The sequence below is a fragment of the Acanthopagrus latus genome, chromosome 7 (assembly GCF_904848185.1).
Source record: "Acanthopagrus latus isolate v.2019 chromosome 7, fAcaLat1.1, whole genome shotgun sequence".
NCBI lineage: Eukaryota > Metazoa > Chordata > Actinopteri > Spariformes > Sparidae > Acanthopagrus > Acanthopagrus latus.
Genome location: NC_051045.1, coordinates 24,493,645 through 24,512,859, shown reverse-complemented (window position 1 = coordinate 24,512,859; position 19,215 = coordinate 24,493,645). Strand labels below are relative to the sequence as shown.

Below are 19,215 nucleotides of genomic sequence, written 5' to 3'. Positions count from 1 at the left end.
TCTTTCTGGAGTTTTACAGACATTTTCAACATTCATTATGATGCAGGGAAGCACTACAGCTATAAACTATTAAACTTAAGCTTTCCATTCAAGTTATCTTTTCATATTCAAGTAGCTGTTATGGAGTACTTGAGTGGCTGAGGAAAGCCAGGTCTTAAGGTGCATTCAAATCCTACGGGACATTTGGACAACAAGTTCTCAAATAACTTAGAAAGCCAGAATTTGCCATGACTGCAGGCACGCATCAGCCTTCAAATCTTAATTTTGAAAGCAACCAATAATGAACCTATGAGCACACCCAGCTTCACTGTTGGGTGTGGTCAGAAGGGTGCTTTACCTGTGACCACTCCCAACAGGCTGTGAAGGGGTCAGGGTGCACTCAGTAAATCCTACATCTCTGCAGCAAGGTGGGAATCACAACCACCTGAGGTCAGCAATTAAAAGTAACATTTTAGGATGGTGTCAAGTTGCTCTTTATCTGTTACGGAGCATTCCTTTATCTAATCCATCAGATGTAGGTGAGGAGTATGCTGCCACGCAAAAAAAACATCAAAGGCTTCCTGTGTTCATTTTTTGAGAGTAGTTTTCCTACACTGTTGAAATAGTTTCGAGGTGTTTTGATCTTTCCTGTTCATCCTTTTCTTTCACAGTGTTCCACACAGTCTCATTGTTTCCACACCCCCTGCCTGTGGCGACATGACGTCTTGCACTTTGTTAATGCACATTAGGATTAAGAGGGCTTGCTCTCACACAGCAAATCTCTCCTGCTAATGTAAAGGCGGCAGAATCGAATTCATGTTATCGCATGAGGACAGAGAGGTATCACAATCAGAACGAGAATTGCTTTTATTGCCAAGTAAGCTTAAACATACAAGGAATTTGCTGTGGTCTATAGGTGCGGAACAAAAAAAATTGAACGACATGATAAAAACTCCAAATATATAAAGTGTGACTATGAATGTAAACAGAGCGTGATTTACTTTAAAGTGGGTTGAAGACTGTCCAGATTTGTCCAGTAGTGCAAAAAGTTTAACCTGAATTGTGCCAAGTCTCAGTGGATACTAATATTGCAATGTGAAATATATACACATACATACATTAATGTAATTTTAATCAGATTAACTGTGTGCATACAAGCCATAGTTGTAGGCTAGTGACTACATATAACATTATCTAAATGTACAGTAGTCTGGTATTCGTGGCTACAGCTACAATTGTACTACCATTTCCTTGGTTAATCATGACATCGCAAAAGTCCCACATTTACAACAGGACTTGAAGGCAGCAGCGTCAAGAGGCAGAGCACAGCGCACCAAACTTCATTCAAAATCTGCCGATATAAAGCCATGGTTCTAGAAGAGTATTCCCGTGCAACAGCTACATGAACATTTGAGACTAAGATGTCAATATGAATCTCTTCTTGATATAGCTATACATCCACCGTTCACCTGACATGCTCCAATAAGAGCTGGCAATATTAACGACTGGTTTGCCTCTGAACTGCTTGCCTGACCGTGCTGTCTTCAACGTTGTTAGCAAACGCTAGAGGGGAACCGGGGAATTGTGAAAAATGAGTGATTTATCATATATTTAGTCGTAATTGGTTGATAATGTATATGCCGAATGCACCAGAAGACCCTGAAAGTTTTCAAAATGCGGTGGTCATCTGCCAGGTATGTTCCTTTGCCGATAAGCAAGGCGCATTTCTAAATGGGGCTTTTTGCAACAGAAGTTTGGCGTGACGAAATAGGAGCATGTTCGAGGTTGTATGTCATCGTGACCCAGCCCCTGCATCCCTTTACATCCTCCCCACTTCAGCAGCCGCTTTACAGGTTGTACACTTTGCGTCAGTTCATCTCAGAATAACCTGGTAACTTTATTTGCGGTGTAGCAACATGCTAACGGCTAGTCAGCGCTGGGCGTAACATTAAAGTAACGTTAGCATGGCTTATCAAACGCTAGCTAAAATAGCATTACCTTGACTCCACGAAGAATCCTGACTCTGTCCTCATCATCGACACCGAAGGACACTTTTCTGGTCGTACTCTCTCCTGAGCCCATGTCTTCTGGCGTTAAGTAACAGCTTTGTTTTGCCTTGCGTAGAATAACGTTACTAACATGGAATAATGTTAGTGTCCTGCCCAATGACAGAATAAGTGACAGATGGGATCTGGGTTGCCAGATTCGTTTTTACCATCCCCCTCAGACAGATCTGTGTAAAACTAGTTTACCACTAACGAAGCGATGGGATAAAGCGAGAAATCTGCTATAATTCACAACACAATTCATGTCTGCCACCATGCGTACATATTGTGTGTTTGATGTGTAGTGAGGGACAATACACACTGTGGAACTGCTGTTCTTATCCATTACCAAACCTGGCAACCCCGATTGTCAAACTACAAACCATGCAATAAATAGTCTATCCAGGACACTCATAGACCATATACATATAGTATATCCATATACATATAAAGTCATTCATTCATACAACTATGGATACACAGACATTTTGTAAACAGACACGGAAACATAATCATCAGGGTTTATTTGTTGCATAAACAGAAGCTTGTCCCATATTCAGACTAAATGTCAGCGTTCACGCACATCAGTGTTTACTGTATATAAAGAAAATAACGGTCAAACACAAAACAAACAGCAGACCTGAGACAAACGGAAACACGCAAAATACAAAAACTAAGTAAAAAAAAAAACAAAAAAAAACATCTACACCCAAATCCTCCAAAATTACTTGATGAAGCACCTGCATTGATCTATAGCTGTAGTCCACAGAAATCATCCCTAATCATGAAGAAAAAGATACATCTTTGTAAACAAATCTTGTGATTAAAATGCTCAATTTCCATTATGTATTCATGCTACATAGTTTTGTAATATTTAATGTTTATTTGCTTTCACTGCGAAACAACATCACAATTTTCATTGTATTACTATAAAGACTTTGAAAGGAAATTAAAGCATGAAATCCAAAAGTACAAAGACAAGACCTTAGTTAATTTACTCGTTTGAACACCAAGCTAAATTCTATGCATGGGGTATATTGAACAGTTGTTGTGTTCACATGCCACTCTGCAGTGTGATCCATGACTCCACTGTGTTTGAATGTATACTGAATGCTGGGTAAACTGGCTCCCTAAACACAGCCCTTAAGGTGTGGAGGTGTTCCCTACGCCCTTTGATGCTGCTGAAGGTTAATGTACCTCCGTCGTAGTCCAGAGCTATCTCAATCTTAAGCGGATGGTGGGCCACTTCCCCCAGAACAACGTTACAGGAGGACTGACACACCGTCAGCTTGTTATTTTTCCACTGCAGGCGCCATGACACGGAGTTGTGTCCTAGTCGACTGTGATCACCACGGCGAGAGATGCTCTTGTAACACACACCCAGGGACCACATGGTGTTGGCCCCGACTTCCACCACCCATAAGTGCTCGCCACCTGAGAACCCCTGGGTGCACAGAATCTGGGGTGCGCTTGTAAAACGCTCTGGGTGCTCGCCATACGCCTGCTTGGAGGGGCTGTACTTGACCGTGCGCAGATCATTGGAGACTATCAGGCTGGGGTGGGCGGTGCAGAGGTTGAAGGTGAGGCCCAAGGGGTTGAGGAGGGTATGAAGGGAATCCAGGAGGTGGGTCATTTCTGAGCGGAAGTCTTGTGTTTTGAGATCAGCCTGGAGACGCTTGTTGAGCGAACTCTTTAAGGGGACGCTGGAGGGAATGGCTCCTGTGGCAGCTTCTCTCAGCTGCTGATCAATCAGCACGAACCTGGAAAGGAAAACGTATTCACTCAGTTGATCTCCATTTTATGAGCCTCAAGCGCTCGGCTTTGTTGCTCAGCATCACATGTCTTTACTTAGATTGGCTGCACGAATGCACAGGAATGTCTTTACATAAAGCCCAGCGAACATTACCCTGAATGCGTGTGGCCTTATATGCACATACTGTATAAACCCTTACTTCTTTTAAATGTGCTAATAGCAAATATTGCAAATGTGTTGATTCTGCACATTTTTATCTACAATTCCATATGTACATGTAACCTCAATTAGTATAATTAATATGACTGACTTGACCTATTTTTATGGGAGATGTATGGAGTCATTTTTTTATTTTGTTCTATAAACTATGGGTTAAAATTGTATTATGCAAACTTTCAAATTTCAAGAAAATTATTTTTTGTCTTCAGTGTTTTTATTTCAGAGAGGTTTCGGTTTATTTTGTGCATTTATTCATTTTAATTGTAAAAGTTCTCAATTCCACCTGTGTATGAACATGCATGTGTCAGTCTCATTGAGGGTCTGTGCGGCACTCTGCTGGGCCTCCAGTAACTGCTGCTGCTGCTCTTCGAGCGCACACATCCCATGTTGCCCGTTCTTTCTGCGCTGACATCTCTCCTCCTCCAATAGAACATCCAGGCACTCCCTGTACCTGAACACAACACAACAACAGTACATCAGATCGGATGTAAAAGAGGAGCTCCAATGAGCAAACATTTATCATTTGAATCATTTTCCCCATTTGAAAATCATTATTTTTCTATTATTTCTAGTCAAGCTTTCATGGTTCTCTAAATCCTTGAGTTTTCATTGTGTTTTTCTCATTGCAGCACTGATAACTGTGTCATCATGATTCGTAAAGATCAAGAGATGACTGGTTTAATGGCCTGACAACTGGCACTGACATTTTCAAGTTCATTAAACATATATAGAGGTATTTTACAACAAAGGTTTGGCTTCATCCTGGGAGCTGTATGCAGAGTACAGTTTTGAAGATTCACCATGAACAATGCAAGACAGAAATTCGGTTAGTTTCAAAGTTCAGTTTCTCAAATTTGTTGAGTTTCATTTTTTTTTTGTGTTAATATCAGATGTTTACTCACCTCTTCAAGCAAATGAAAGCATGTTTTAAAATAAACTGGAACTTTAAAAAATCGTGTCGACATAATCATCAGTTAGCGTTCAGTTTAGATAAAGATCACGAACAGACAACCCGTCTGCTGTTATCTGATTCTGATTTCAATCCTGACTGGTACGTGACATCGCCCTTTGTCCAACTAAGCCCTGCCCACTTCACACCGGTGAAAAGAGGACACACAAAACAGCACGGGTAATCTCTCGTGAGAAATGACCAGAGCAGTTGAGCAGAAAGTTGTGTAACATTGTTCACTGTAACAAAGAAATGCGTTTTCAGGCCCTTTCAGCCTTTAAATCATCAGTGGATCTGCTCCAGCACAGCACGGGTTACTTTCAAAGCATCGCTACCAGCACACATGCAGTGTATTACCTGCCCACTAGTGCAGCCATGCCGTCCATGAGACTGACAGCCTTATTGGCTAGTTTGTCTCCTATAGCTTCAGAGGCAACTTGCTCCTCTGCTGTCTTCTGGAGGAGTTTCTCTGCCATCTGCAGCCTGCAGGAAACCACCTGCAAAACACAGATTGAATGCATCTGAGGTGTGTGTGTTCAGCACATATGGAAGAGAATCTGGAATGACTGGTTGTACTTTTAAAATGGCACTCAGCGAAGATGTAATTTAAGCATCTGAATCAGTCACCTGGAATTGAGAACTCTCTTTAACCCTGTCACAAGTCATTACACCTTTGCCGACAGTTTTTACATTCCTGTCATTCATCCGCTCCAAGGTACATTGAAAGTGTGCCAGCTAGCTGCTAGCCACTTGTTCAAACCTCAGCTGTCATGTTTTCATTGTTGACATTTCACAGGCTCATTATCTCTGGAATACGATTTAAGAATGGTACTATCTGAATATGTTCCCAGGAAAGAACAATGCAATTTACTGCCGATTTGAAAAAAAAAAAAAAAACAGGTTTGATTCAAACACAACTCAATTTGTTATTAATTTATTTTTGCAATGTTATTCTCCTTTTTGTTTGTTGTATGCTTGTACACAAGTTCAAATTTTGTGTATGTTTAGCTGAACTGCCATTGCACTGAATCACTAGGTTTTCAGTTTAATTCACTATAATTAAGAACAAATTGCAGAGTTTTTTTTTTTTTTTAGGGAACTGCACTGAAAATATTTGGAAAATGATTCAGAAATGTTGCCTTGTTTGGGTTTAACTCCAAATCCCCATTTGGAAGCTTCCTGTGCTGCGATGCTACAATATCACTGTAGTAGGACCAGTGTCTGTGGAAGAAATGTCTCATGTAAACTCAAGTGTTGAGTGGCTTTACTTTTAAAAGTAACATGTTACAAGATCACTACTCCTTCGTGATGACCTGCACATGTTGTGTTGTCCAGAGTGCACACATCTTCCTTATAATGTATTGACCGCTGACTTAGGCTAATTGTAAGAGGGATGACAGATGCACTTTCCCCTTCCCAGCCCTTTAATCTTTTATGCCTGACTACAAAAGATGAAATCTGGTGTGTACCGGGCATGTCTACTCTAACAAGTCTATAATGAAAAAGGTTGATTTAACGCAAACTTAGCCGAGACATACAGTCTCAGCAGCTGCTCCTATAGCCTATAGTACATCATGTTTCAACCCGGAACTAATGACCAGAGGCCTCCTTCTCTGCTCTGGCCTTCTTGCTAGCTGAGTTACACCTTTGCACTGACACAACACAACTGCACCGACACATCCGCACGCATACTGCCTGCCCAGATGGAGGAGAGACACACAAACAGTGCGCATGTGTCAGGGATTCACGTTTGTGTTTCCCTGTGAAAAACAAAACAAACAGGGAGATAACTTGAAATTCTAACCGTAACCCATCACTTATTTAAAAATGTAACAAAATAAAAGATGAGCCTGAATTGCAAAACTAAACTGTCCCGTTACTTGTTACAACAAAAAGTAATCTGAGCACTCTAACTTGTGTAATGCGTCATCCCCAACACTAGTAAAGAAAGGGGAGCGCGAGCTAATTAAGCAGTGAAACTACCTTCGCGCGACTCTCCAGCGCTCGTCTCATCTCCTCTTCGGCTGCGCTGAAGGTCAGAACGTCATGGTTGTGGTGCTGGCCCTCGATGAAGCACGTAGCGCACAGCAAGGTCATGTCGTCGGAACAAAAGTACTCGAGGGGACGGCGGTGGGTGGCGCAGCCCTTCATCCCCAGCTTATTCAGGGGCTCCACCACAGTGTGCGTCTTGAATGATTCCTTCTCTTGGTGCCTCTGAAAGTGCCTGGAGCACAGCGACACCTCGCACTTCAGGCAGGTCTTCACGGCCAGCAGCCGCTCATCTATGCAGTGGTCGCAGAACACCTCAGTCCTCTCAGACTCGGTGTCAGGCTCCCTGTCCAGCTGCGGCACGCTGGCTCGGAAGCCCTCGATGATGCTGCAGAGTTTGAAGTTCCTCTGCAGGGATTCCACCCCCTGGAACTCCTCACGGCACTCTGGGCATCGCGGAGGTGCTCCGTCTTTCGTGTCTGCGGTGCTCCAGATGCAGGCTCGGCAGTAGTTGTGTCCACAGGGGAGAACCACCGGATCCGAGTAGAGCTGGAGGCAGATGGCGCAGCTCAGCTCGTGGGCTAGCTGCTCCACTGGCTTGGACAAAGACATGATGACGGTTGGCGAGCTCGGTAGCTTCTTCTGTCACTTGTTGCTCCCCTCCTCTCTCCACCCGTGCTGTCAAAACCCCATCTCGCTTTGTCTTAAAACTCTTTTGTTTCTTCCTCACTGTGCTCTCACTTCTCACCCGGCGAGGCGACAGGTGAGTCTAAAATGACAACAGGTAATACAAGCAGTAAACAGAGCAAACAAGGAAGCCAGTCAGCCGCCTTGAACTATTTATCAGGAGGGCAGGAGGTGTATCCACAATTGTCTGCACAGCAGCATTCCTTTCCAAAAAGGCCCTGACATTTGTTCTACCTGGAATTCATAGCACCATAAGGGTTGCTGTTGATGGTTCAAATATGCTGCATGTGACCGTGTTATACACACATCTAATTTTGGAATTTAGAAGGGAGGTGTCAGGAACCTACTTTACTGGAAGCCACAGGGCATGAATCAAAGAACATAAGTCATGTGTCAGACAAGATATTAATATTTCATCCAACACTGTGTGGCTCATTGTGTGCATGTAAAGTAAGTGTGCAAGGCTGTGTTGCTGCACATGCATGCATCTATAGTAAATGGAGGCATCTGGTCTCACACAAATACTGAAGAATCACGTGCACTTTTGTCTCGTGTTGCCTGTAAACAGTGCAGGGGGAAGCGGTCACTGGCTTCCACCCTGCTTCACTGTTGTCATTTCTTAGTGAAGAACCTAGACGGTGCATTCAAGGGACTTTTCATTTGGGGTGTCTAGGTCAACTAGCAAGATAAAACTCAGTGAAAAAAAAAAAAAACATCCAACAAGGTTCAGTAAAAGTGAAGCGCGATCTCTAAAATTAGAGGCCAGTCCGTTTGAGGTGGCTTCAACTGTTTCCAAAATAACTGATAGCTGCAGGTCCCTGCGTGACAAAACACGCAGGAAGACACCACGAGAATACTGCAGCATAGAATTCCAGTTCCTGAAATAGATGAATGTTTACCCAAATTTACCGGGAAGAGTGTTGGAGGTAATGCGTTACAAAAGCAACTCATAACAGTAATATATTTCTTGAGGCAATAACAGACATACATGTTACTACAGTTATGGCATGTAGTGCGTTACAATCCCTGTTGCCGGCTAAAGTTAAGTGTTAATTGTTGTCTTTTTGATCATGTTAACATGGGCTGTATGTGTTTAATATAGCTGAGTCTAAAAAAAAGTCTTTCTTAGGTCTCTGTGTGGCTGAAATGTTCCTCATGAGGCCTACGAAATAGGCCTCATGATGAAGCCTAATCATTTGAGGGCACTTTCCATGCCCCAATCATATACGCCCATGCACTCCTTGTTCTGTGGGCTAAACTAAAAAGGCAAAGAAAGAGAACTGTTTGTTGTTGTTGGTTTGTGTTGGGTTTTTTTTTTTTTACGTCATTATAGATTACATTATAGAAGGTATATGTCTGTTTTGTTTCATATGACTAAGATTACAATTCAAAATATGTATTCCTATCTCATAATATATACGACTTTGATCGCTCCTCTGCCTTCTCATCACTCTGTTCATTATTTAAAAAGAGCTAGGCTATTTAATTGTTCTATATACGTTATTTAGGCATTTTGTTAGAGTAATTAAAACATAGTGTAATACATGTAATACATTAATTATTACACTACTTCTTAAATCACTGTGCAGGCAGTAATATTGTAACATAATATATTGTCTTAAAATGAAGGTACCCAGTAGTATGTAATGTATTGCATTTTGAAAGTAACTTGCCCAGCTCTGAGAATTACCTGCATTCTGGTGTTCTCTTATGTCACGTTGCTGTTAAGTATCCTAATATTCCATTATTATCATCATTTATTCCTTTATTATTTAGGCAAAACACACAGTTGTTGTCCAGCACTGTTGACGTGTCTCACAACACTCCACTGACAGTGTGGCATAGAGCCTGAGAGCAACAACACAAAATGAAGTTATCCACTTATAAACAGAGGATGAAGTGCATTTACATTGTGCATTTCAATTTACATGCTTGCTCTGTATCTTTTGACTGGATCACCGGGTCCTCATCAACAGATGAAAGTTTCTGAATGATGCAGTTCAGGTCAAGAGCAGAAAAGAGAAACAACACGCTGGTGAACCTCGAGAAATGAATATATTTCCCAAATCAACCGATCCGTCACTGATCTAACTTTTGATTAGAAAAAGAACAACAACTCACTGAAACAAATAATAGCTGAACTAGAGAACAAAAATGATGATTCAGCTGAATGCCATAAACATGCCAAAATAAAAAAGAACTTAGGAAAGTAAATTAAATATAAATGTTCCAAAAGATGCTCATATTTTTTTTAACATACATTACATATTATACCGTAAGTCCATGGATGGCAAAGCATACTCATTAAAAGTATTGTATATACAAATAAATAACTTACTTCTAGTTTATGTAAATCAATTAAAGAATCTATAACTGACTTTCCTCTAGTTTACATTAATTGAATATGTCCAAGTTTTCATATCCATCTTTGAAAAGCTCTCAAAAGGCATTTCATTTTGCAGCATTCACGGAGTTGAAAAAGAGAGTTGAACTCCCAAAAAGAGCTCAGGAGCACACAGGTGTTTGAAGAGTGGAGACAGGCTGACCTCTTGTGGATAAAATAAGTGTGAAACGTGGAAAAAAAAAAAAAAAAGACTCAGGAACAGAAATAAAGGGCTTGCGATATTGAGCAGTGATAGTTGGGTGCTTGTAGGTGGAGCATCACTGGTGCTGGCTGGGTTCTGGATGGTGAGGGAGAAGTGATGTGGGGCAGGGTAGCCAGGTTTATGCAGGTGGAGGGACAGTGATACTGGCTTTGTCCTGGAACACTTTCAGCTGTTCTGGGGTTGCTTGATGTTGAACCAAGGCCAATGTTCTTTTTCACCTTCTTGGTTTGGTTCTTGCTTCCAAGATCTTTTAACGTGCCTTCCTGTTCTTAAAAGAGTCATACTTTTCCTATAACTGTGTGGAGGCAGGTCTGGAGTCATGTGAACGATGGTCTTAATGGGGATAAATATTCGCTTTCTTCAGAAGTCGTCGTGTGAAAGTTTTTTTTTTTTAATTTTTTTTTTTCTGTCTGTCTCTTTCCGAGTCTCACAGGAAAATGTTTGCTAAACGATCCCGTTAATCCAAATAATGCACGTCACGCAGTCTGACGTCAGAAGTCCGAACGTAGAGCGACGGGCTGCAGCGCGAGCGAACATGGTGATTTCAACGACCCTTGTTCTTCATGCCACTTGTAATTGATTATGGAATAAGTATTGATTAAATGTAACTAAGTGCAATTACTGAACTACTATTGGCTACACATTTGAAGTACTTGGGAAAGTGAAACTACAGTTATTTGACAGCTTTATAGCGGAGTTACTGTACAAATATATTATATTATAAATAGATTTTTGCAAACAAACATACATACCTCTGACTTGTATTGAAGTACTACCGCTGAGATGATCAGTCAATTAACAATGATAATAATAATAATAATAATAATAATAATAATGATAATGATAATAAAATAATGATAATAATAATAATAATAATAATAATAATAATAATAATAATAATAATTTAAACTTTTCTTAGATCATGGAAGTCATTTTTCCTTAAACAACATTTAATGGTTTAGTTTTTCCAATGTGAGGATTTGCGTCTTTTCCTTTTAATTATTCTTCATTAATTGTTAACACTTTTGTTCAATACTGTATGGACCGATACATACATACATGCATACATGCATACATACATACATACATACATACATACATACATGCATACATACATACATACATACATGCATACATGCATACATACATACATGCATACATGCATACATGCATACATACATACATACATGCATACATACATACATACATACATACATAATGCATACATACATGCATACATACATACATACATACATACATACATGCATACATACATACATACATACATACATACATACATACATACATACATACATAATGCATACATACATGACTTTCATTCAACTTAAGAAGCGTATTTACAATTTTACACACGTCATCCAATTAACAACTGCCCTCCTCCAAAGTAGTTTCATTGACCTGCAGTGAAATGCTGATACTGAACCTCAGGTAGTTTTCTCATCAACCACCAGGTGGCGCTTAAATCTGCTGCTATGATATAGTAGAAGCGCCAGTCGCTTTGTGTGTACCATATGCGGCACGGTTATTCAGTTAGGTTTGTCCCTTTTTTGGTCATGATTTCGCCCTACTGCTCTTATTTAACAAAATTCTAAGAACAAAAACGTGATCACGATAATTGAATTACTGGTCTCACGAAATGAAAAAGAAATGACACTAATAATATCAAGTGAATTGAGGCGTATGGAAACCTAAAGGGATCAAATATGTGATACGAAATATGATAAAATGACATGATAACCGAGGAAAATAGAATTACACAGTCCCCAAAAATTTGTCATGAACAATATGTCCAATCTGGTGGAAACCACTTCAGACTTGTCAAACAAGTGCAGATGGCAGAAGGATTGTTGTATCATATCGTTAAAAAAAAAAAAAAAACATTTGAAGAAAAAAATCATGAAGACAGTAAAGTTGTTCTTTTGTTGGAGTTTTCCCACTTTTAACTTCCTGTCTGTTTAGCAGTTAGCGATCATCTCCCTCTCTGCCACTGAGGAGTGCAGCTGCCACAAGGGGGGGGGTACTTGGTCAACAACTGTGTTTTGAGTGGGTGCTGCGTGTCAGGAGGACCCAAGGTGTCCCAGCAGAAAGTTGCATTGTTACATCACCTCTCAGTGGTGTTAATGATGTGGCTGATCAGTTTATGGATATACTTGGTTGAGTTTACTTGGCAGTGAGGTGAAACGTGCTTTTATTATCATTGCTTCAATCTATGCCTGCACCCCCCACCAACCCACCACCCCTCTCCTCAGACTCATCAGTCCTTGAAGGCCGAAGGAGGTCATAACCTGGTGTTCCCCCTTCCCCGTTTGTATGTGTCCCACTGATCAGAATTTCCATATGCGTGGTGGTCTGGGAGGCATCAAATGGTACGGTTGATTCATGCATGTGCGTGTCAGGAGTCTTCTGGTTACAATGACTTTTTGAACAAACTTAATTTGTGCCTGCCAGAACAGGACCGGGACCTTTCAGATTATAACCAGCAGGTATTTGATAGGATCCAGCACCTGCTTTTGTGACGACCTAACACACTTTGCGAAATATTGATGTTGCCTATCCTGTCCCTTTATTTCCCCCTACTTTGCAGGCTTTTAAATCTGATTTTTAAAAGGAGAGGGAGGGAACAGTCATGTCAAGTAGCGCAGCCAGGCGTTTTAGATCGAATAGCTCAGTTCTTTGTCAACGAACTCAGAACCTGATCATCAAGATTCATCAGCGGGCCAAGAGACAAAACATTCACTGTAATGACAAAGGGCATCGAGCTGCCTGGCATACAGCCGGCTGACTGTGTCTTTGCTGATCCCAGCTGAAGGATGTTGCCGTCACAAATGGTTGTAGTTCTGGTTTGGGGCTGGTGCTCCTTCAAATACCACTCTACAGTGTGGAGCTTGTTCCGTATATGAGGAGTCAAACATGGTGAGTTCCGAGTGAAGGACTGTATTTGGCCACATTTGTAATAATATCACAGTATTTCAAGCACCGATTTGGGTCTCTGCCTCAGTGTGTCTTGAAACATCTTCAAGGCTAAGCAGTTTTTGCTTGCTGTGAACATTCCTCCACGTGCTTCCAATGAAGTGATGGAAGACAAAATCCACATTCAATGTTCATATGGTTCCTTCCTAATCAGAGGGTTAGGGTGAGTAAGTGATTGCCTTTGCATGCCACCTGGTGCACATTCCACCTGAGCCAGTTGCCCCACCATTCACTTGGTGGGCTTACAGGCACTTGATGCATTTTTTTTTTTTCAGTCGATTCATTTTTTTTAGGGTCTTCAAAGCACTCTCAGTCTGGCCGCTTGGCTTGGAACAACCTACCAGGAGCCGAAGCAGTTTGTAACTCTTCTTTTACAGCGCTAAACTAACACAATTCATTATTAGTTAATAGTTCTTTTGGGGGAGCTCAGAACCTGGTCTTCACTGGGCCAACTGACAGACATTGTGAGTAGATATCACAAGTAACGCCACCTGACTTAGTCAACGGCAATGTGTTTTATGAGTTAAGAATTTTATTCGAGTGACATATTTACCAATACTCTGCAACTTTCCTCAGGGAGCAGTTTTAGTTCAGTAACTTCTTGTAGATACTGTTGAAACCTATGGAACTGCAGAGTTCAGTATGGGAATGTGTTGAATCACGGTGACCGGTGTTAACCTTTGTCGATCCTATTTAAGGAATGCTCCTGTTGAAATTCTAGTTTTGTGTCGGGCTCATCACGAGCCCTTGTACAGTTTAGAGCTTGCTGTGTACCGTAACTGAGGGGTTAAAAACTGTTTGGACTGAGAGACTTTTACTGTATTTGACCACATTTTGATTAATTCCACATTTGCACATGGGACTGTGAATTCAAACTGGGAAGCAAGAAGAGGAAAAGAAAGTGAAGATTACATTTTTTGCCACCTGTGAGCTGCTTCAAGAGCAATGCAACAATCTGGCACTGGTGAGCACTGGCTGAGTTTCAACACACTGTATTTCCTCTGGATTAAAAGAATAGGTTCACCGTTTTTAGTCTGTCTTCAAACAGTAGTCAGATTCTCATTTTTGCATGCTCTAAAAAAGACCACCTGTGCCTCCATGTCAGTGATGAGGTGCAAAATCCACATTCAGTGCTCGTGTGGTTATGTGACTATTGCTTTTAAGATGGACTAAAAACCTGTTCTGTACTGATGTAGGAATCTCGATGACACTGTGTGAATTGTGGTGCTGGTCTGACGTATTTATTGAAGTATGGTTTCAAGTTTCCGACTCTAACTATTCGTCCACTGCACATCGTTTTATTACTATCCTAACAGAGTTTTGTGCGGATTTGCACACTGACTCATCACATGGGCAAACACCTGTCACACAGTTTTACAATTAGCAATCAGAGCTTTAGCATAAAAGGTCAACAGGTGAGCTCTTCTGTTTTGGAGCAATGGATGCCAACATTGGAAACAGAGGCAGTGTCAGAGCCAGAGCAGTGAGAATAATGAGAATAGGTAAGAAATCTACTCTCACTAGTAAATTGCAGTACTGCATATCGATACAGTACTCACTGAGTACAGTAGTACATTATTGCCTATGGACTGTTCTGTTGGCTGTAAAAATAAAGTATGTTTCAAGTATTTGGGAAATGTATTCCTACTTTGTATTCCTACACAGTATTTACAGTATTTTACTATTTGTATTGCAGAACTGAAAGATTACCAACACAAGGTGGATAAAATATATGTGTTACCATGTATTTGTGTGTCCTGAGTATAAAAACAATATTCTCAAATTATATTTTACAACACACTCATGTATGAGCTGTCTGTAGTAAGTGTAACTACCCTGGATTTGGTTATAAATATCTCTCTAACTGTATCAGCATGTGTCATTTTTCATTGTCAGGTCTGCTGAACCCCGAGATGCCTCCTGTTGCACAGGGCAGCGACGGGATCAACAGGTAAAGACAGACTATTACTTCAGTGAGCAACTCACAAGTGCCTGTCTTTGTCTCAGTACTACCACTGCCATGCTGTCAGCAAAAAAAAAAAAAAAAAAACGTTTTTTAGCAGCAGGCAAATGAATGGATAACTTCCCCCTGTGCACAGTGAACAACAATTGTGGTGGCATTCCCATGTTTGCATGGAAGAAGCATGTTAAGTCCACATTGTATCAACCTTGACATTATCTCATCGTGTTTTACAGATCTGTCAGACTGCTTTCCTTCCTTACCTCTGGTAAGTTTTGTGCGCATTCTAACAGGAATTAATGGTACTTAGAAAGCAGTGTCAGTGTCCCATGTCACATTCCAAGTTTTGAGTCATAAATACGTCAAGATGTACTCATCACCAAATACAAAGCCAAATATAAATTTACAGACAATCACTGTAACTCCCAGTGTAGTAAGTGTGCAATGGTGATTGGGAGTCTCCGTATCTAGTCCTGTCTCCGAGAACAGCAAATAGATTTGAGAGTAAATGTAAAAGTCGTCTGGCTTTTTTTTTTTTTTTCTTTTAATCAACATGAAGGGAAAAAATGCATTGTTGATGTTGATACTGCGTGTAACAGTAAATTGAGCATTAATATAAGATTGTGTATTAATGTAAGTATTGCTGATGATAATGAGACATTTTCCCTTTTCCGTCTGGGACGCTAAAACATAGCTGTGCTCCAAATACTTTTATAGCTATGAATTTTCTGTTCCTCTTTCTAATGAGAATCCCTTTGTCTTCAGTTGTACCTTCAGCCATTTCCATCCTCTGCATCGGACTGGTGCTGGGAGCTGCAGGAGGTCTTCTGCTGGGAGCGACAGCAGTCGTCCTGCTTCAGTCCCTGGAGCTTCTGGCTGACAACAGCACGCTCACCGACCAGTCAGAAAAATTCAAGGACAATGATCACCCTTACGAAAGTAGTGAACAAGTGCGTGATATTATGATATCACTAATTGCAGTGGGCCATGGTGTACTTTCCTCAATACTGTCGGTAGCTGTAGGCCTCTCTATTGGATATTCAACAAATTCACTGTCTGAACGGGAGCAGACTGAGAGAAGGGGTGAGGCAGCGAGGGGGAAGGCCCTGGCTGTGGCCGGGTCAGTGTGTCTCACGGTCGTCACTGCAACTGGATGCCTTCTGGGCCTCGCTTTAGAAAGTCTTCTGTCAATTACTTTGCACGGTGCTGTTCGTCTGCTTATAATTTTAGAAGCGGTATGCCTAATGTTTCAAGTCATGATTTGGTTTTTACCTCCCTACGTGACCGCATTTATATGTTGTATAGTTGTTACACCGTTTGTAGCGTTGAATACATTTATGATAGGCTCTATGTTGGGGATAAGGTTGAGTCTTGCGTCTGTTTTTGTTCCTGTGACTGCAGCTGTATATTTACTTCAAAAATCCCACCCCTTAAAACTACACACTATGACTGTGCGATTGATGTTGATCATATCTGATGTTTACAGGATTGCAGGGCAGCGGATTGTTGCTTTACAGTCCCCACCATCCACAACAGCAAGCAGTGTTGTTGTAGAGGACATTTTTGTTGGCGTTTTAGCGTCTCTGATGTGGACGGTCACTGTGGGCACGTCATTGTGTATGACCTTGCAAAGGGGCGGAGCAGGAAGAATCTGTGCTACTGCTGCAGCTACTGGTTCAGCAGTTTTAGGTGCTATCAAGTTGGGTCTACCTGTGCTGGGTCCAGGTCCCATTATAGGAGCTCTGACGGGGGTGGCAGGGGCAGCGGGGGTATCTCTTGCTGCTGCAGGGGCAGCAACAGACCAGTATCGACGAGTACGACACCAATACGGATTGTTTGGAAGGTTGGGGGTGACAGTGGGAGCAGCTGTAGGAGCTTTTCTCATGTCGTGTGCCCACAGCGGGCTGTCAGCGATGTTCATGGCTCTGTGTGCAGCCACAGTTCCTGCTGGAGCCTTTCTGTTAATGTTTGTACAGTCCACATCATTGGGGGTAAAGCAGCGTTTATGTCTACACCTTGTACCCGGAGCTGTCACATCATTTACCTACACTGTTTTATTTTATGTAATGCCTTCAAACTTTCACGGGGTCCATTTTGTCACATTTACAATTTGCGTATCACTCATCTATTTTTTGGATGATTTTTGGACCCATCACTGGGTTTCGTCTAAGAGAAACATTTATGTCCTGCAACTGCATGGACAAATAAATTAGAACACAAAAAAATAAATTGATTCAGGAACACTGGAATATGTCGCACTGTGGGTGCTGAGCGCCCTGGGTGTCCTCCTGACATTGCCCAACCGACTCCCCCCACACCTCTGTTCTCAACCTCAGCGGAAATTATCAGCAACTCCATCGTTTTGAAGCTGTGTCACAGCCCCTAGCATCCCAACCAAGGCCCAGGACATGCCGCTGTTCATCCCTGCTTCTACTAAATACATTTATATATTCATCCCTCAAACTACAAACAGTGACTCTGTGATTAATGTTGATTATCTCTGGTGTTTATAACCTAACCTAAAACTGCTAAACCAGTAGCTGCAGCAGTCGGGTAGACCTGCGCTTACTCCAGGTCCCACTATAGTTGCTCTGATGGGGGATTGGCAGGGTCAGCAGGGGTATCCGGTGCTGCAGCAGGGGCAGCAACAGACCAATATCTACTCTGGTATGGATCGGTGGGACGGTTGGCTCTGTGTGCAGCTGCTCCTATGCCCACTTTCTGCTACTTCTACCCATTAAATCTGCTCAGTAACTTTAGTTACTAGTTACTTCACAGATTACATGCTGCATCACAGCCAAAGTAAGACATTTTCAAATAGATTAATTTTATCTGCATTTGGAGAAAAAGAAAAAAAATGGTGATGACGATTATCAGTAAACCGATGGCATAGTGTATGTACATGTAAATATACTGTATGTATGATTTACTTTTACTTGTACTTTTGCTACCTACACAATACTTGATACTTTACTTTTTTTTAAATTTCAACTTCATTGCAAACGTTCAGAATAAAGACCTTGAAACGCGACGTCTGTTTCCTGTGCCAGTTTCATTTCTCCAGGCTGCAGTAACAGGTGATACACGCTGCCTTCCGAAGCGTAGCAGAGAGTAAACTAATAAAAAGGGACACTCATATTCTACAGCAGAGTTGGTCAATCGTGCTCTCCACAATTCATTATTTGTATGACGTGTATGTATAACATGCCTGCTGCAACCCAGAGTGGAACAGACACAGAGAGACAGAGTCTGAAGCAAGATGGACAGGATTCTTTGTTAATGAGGGCGGAGGTGACGCCCGAATGTGTCTGAGCTGCCACACTCAGGGCACACAACTCAGCACAAACACACACAGAGAGACACACACGAACCAACACAACGAACGAGGATAAACATGGCCCCTCGGCCAAGCCCGTGGCAGCGACCCTTTGGAAACTCTCTCCTCAGCCGCTGCCTTGTTGTTTTTTGGTCTGTTTTTTTTAACTCAGTCGGTCACTGGGTGTTGCTCGCTGGGAGCTTCGTGACAGCCCAGTATTCGATCAGCAGACTCACAACCTGACCATCAAAATTCCAACAGACCAATATTTCGTGTAATTATATCTCGTGTGAAGCACCCTGACGTACTGTTAGCCCCAACTGCAAGCTCATTGGTCTTTAAACTGATATTAGCAGGAAGTGAATGACCAACTTTTCATCTTTGGTGAATTATTTCTTCAGTCAGACACATTTTAGATGTTGTTTGTTTTGCACAAAATGGATGATGCATGCTGCAGTGCCTGCCCACTTACTGCAATATTTGCCCACTATGTCTGAATATTACAGAGTCAGTTGAAAACGATCAACTAGGAAGCCTTTTTTGCCTGACAGTGCTCATATTGCTTCTTTCAGGGGTGAACGTTTTATCCATGCAGGGATTTCCCATCTTTTATTTAATTTTTGTAATTCAACCAAAATAGCTTTTTTTCCCCTCTCATTTTCTTCCGTGTTTGTGTTTTCTTACTTCAGCTGCGGGTTCACACAAACAAAATATTGTGTCG

At 41.6% G+C, this 19,215-nt stretch overlaps 3 protein-coding genes across 9 annotated transcripts in view; 1 reads left to right on the top strand and 2 right to left on the bottom strand.

Annotated features, from left to right (window-relative positions):
* The window catches only part of chchd6a (coiled-coil-helix-coiled-coil-helix domain containing 6a), a 78,327-nt gene extending 76,137 nt beyond the window's left edge, over positions 1-2,190 (bottom strand). Inside the window, exon 1 of one of the 2 annotated variants that reach the window (XM_037105117.1) lies at positions 1,978-2,190. In XM_037105117.1, coding sequence (XP_036961012.1) covers positions 1,978-2,061 — 84 coding nt within the window. In that variant the 5' untranslated portion in view covers positions 2,062-2,190. The remainder of the gene's footprint in view (positions 1-1,977) is intronic. The other variant, XM_037105118.1, reaches the window with a different exon arrangement.
* Positions 2,191-2,531: 341 nt separating this feature from the next.
* On the bottom strand, positions 2,532-7,582 carry LOC119023291 (E3 ubiquitin/ISG15 ligase TRIM25-like). Its single transcript, XM_037105110.1, has 4 exons — positions 6,929-7,582; positions 5,303-5,442; positions 4,280-4,447; positions 2,532-3,784 (listed from the first exon to the last, which is right to left on the bottom strand). The coding sequence occupies exons 1-4, from the start codon at positions 7,544-7,546 to the stop codon at positions 3,079-3,081; spliced, it is 1,632 nt and encodes a 543-aa protein (XP_036961005.1). The 5' UTR covers positions 7,547-7,582; the 3' UTR covers positions 2,532-3,078.
* Positions 7,449-18,978, top strand: LOC119023292. Of its 6 annotated transcripts, none has more exons than XM_037105113.1 (5): positions 13,298-13,682; positions 14,106-14,182; positions 15,115-15,169; positions 15,415-15,446; positions 15,944-18,978. In XM_037105113.1, the coding sequence occupies exons 2-5, from the start codon at positions 14,164-14,166 to the stop codon at positions 17,389-17,391; spliced, it is 1,554 nt and encodes a 517-aa protein (XP_036961008.1). In that variant the 5' UTR covers positions 13,298-13,682; positions 14,106-14,163; the 3' UTR covers positions 17,392-18,978. The 6 variants fall into 6 exon arrangements, with proteins under 6 accessions (XP_036961011.1, XP_036961010.1, XP_036961008.1 ...); XM_037105111.1 differs by having other exon boundaries at positions 14,102-14,182; XM_037105116.1 differs by lacking the exons at positions 13,298-13,682; positions 14,106-14,182 and adding an exon at positions 7,449-7,553.
* The last annotated feature ends 237 nt before the right edge of the window (positions 18,979-19,215 follow it).

What these genes read in the sequence shown, in the direction of transcription:
- LOC119023291 (XM_037105110.1), bottom strand. Translation starts at nt 7,546, where the DNA reads ATGTCTTTGTCCAAGCCAGTGGAGCAGCTAGCCCACGAGCTGAGCTGC. An exon ending in CGCTGGAGAGTCGCGCGAAG is followed by an intron (nt 5,443 to 6,928) that starts GTAGTTTCACTG and finishes TGTGTTTTGCAG; the next exon opens with GTGGTTTCCTGCAGGCTGCA. An exon ending in ATGGCTGCACTAGTGGGCAG is followed by an intron (nt 4,448 to 5,302) that starts GTAATACACTGC and finishes TGTTGTGTTCAG; the next exon opens with GTACAGGGAGTGCCTGGATG.
- LOC119023292 (XM_037105113.1), top strand. An exon ending in GGCAGCGACGGGATCAACAG is followed by an intron (nt 15,170 to 15,414) that starts GTAAAGACAGAC and finishes CGTGTTTTACAG; the next exon opens with ATCTGTCAGACTGCTTTCCT. An exon ending in GCTTTCCTTCCTTACCTCTG is followed by an intron (nt 15,447 to 15,943) that starts GTAAGTTTTGTG and finishes CTTTGTCTTCAG; the next exon opens with TTGTACCTTCAGCCATTTCC.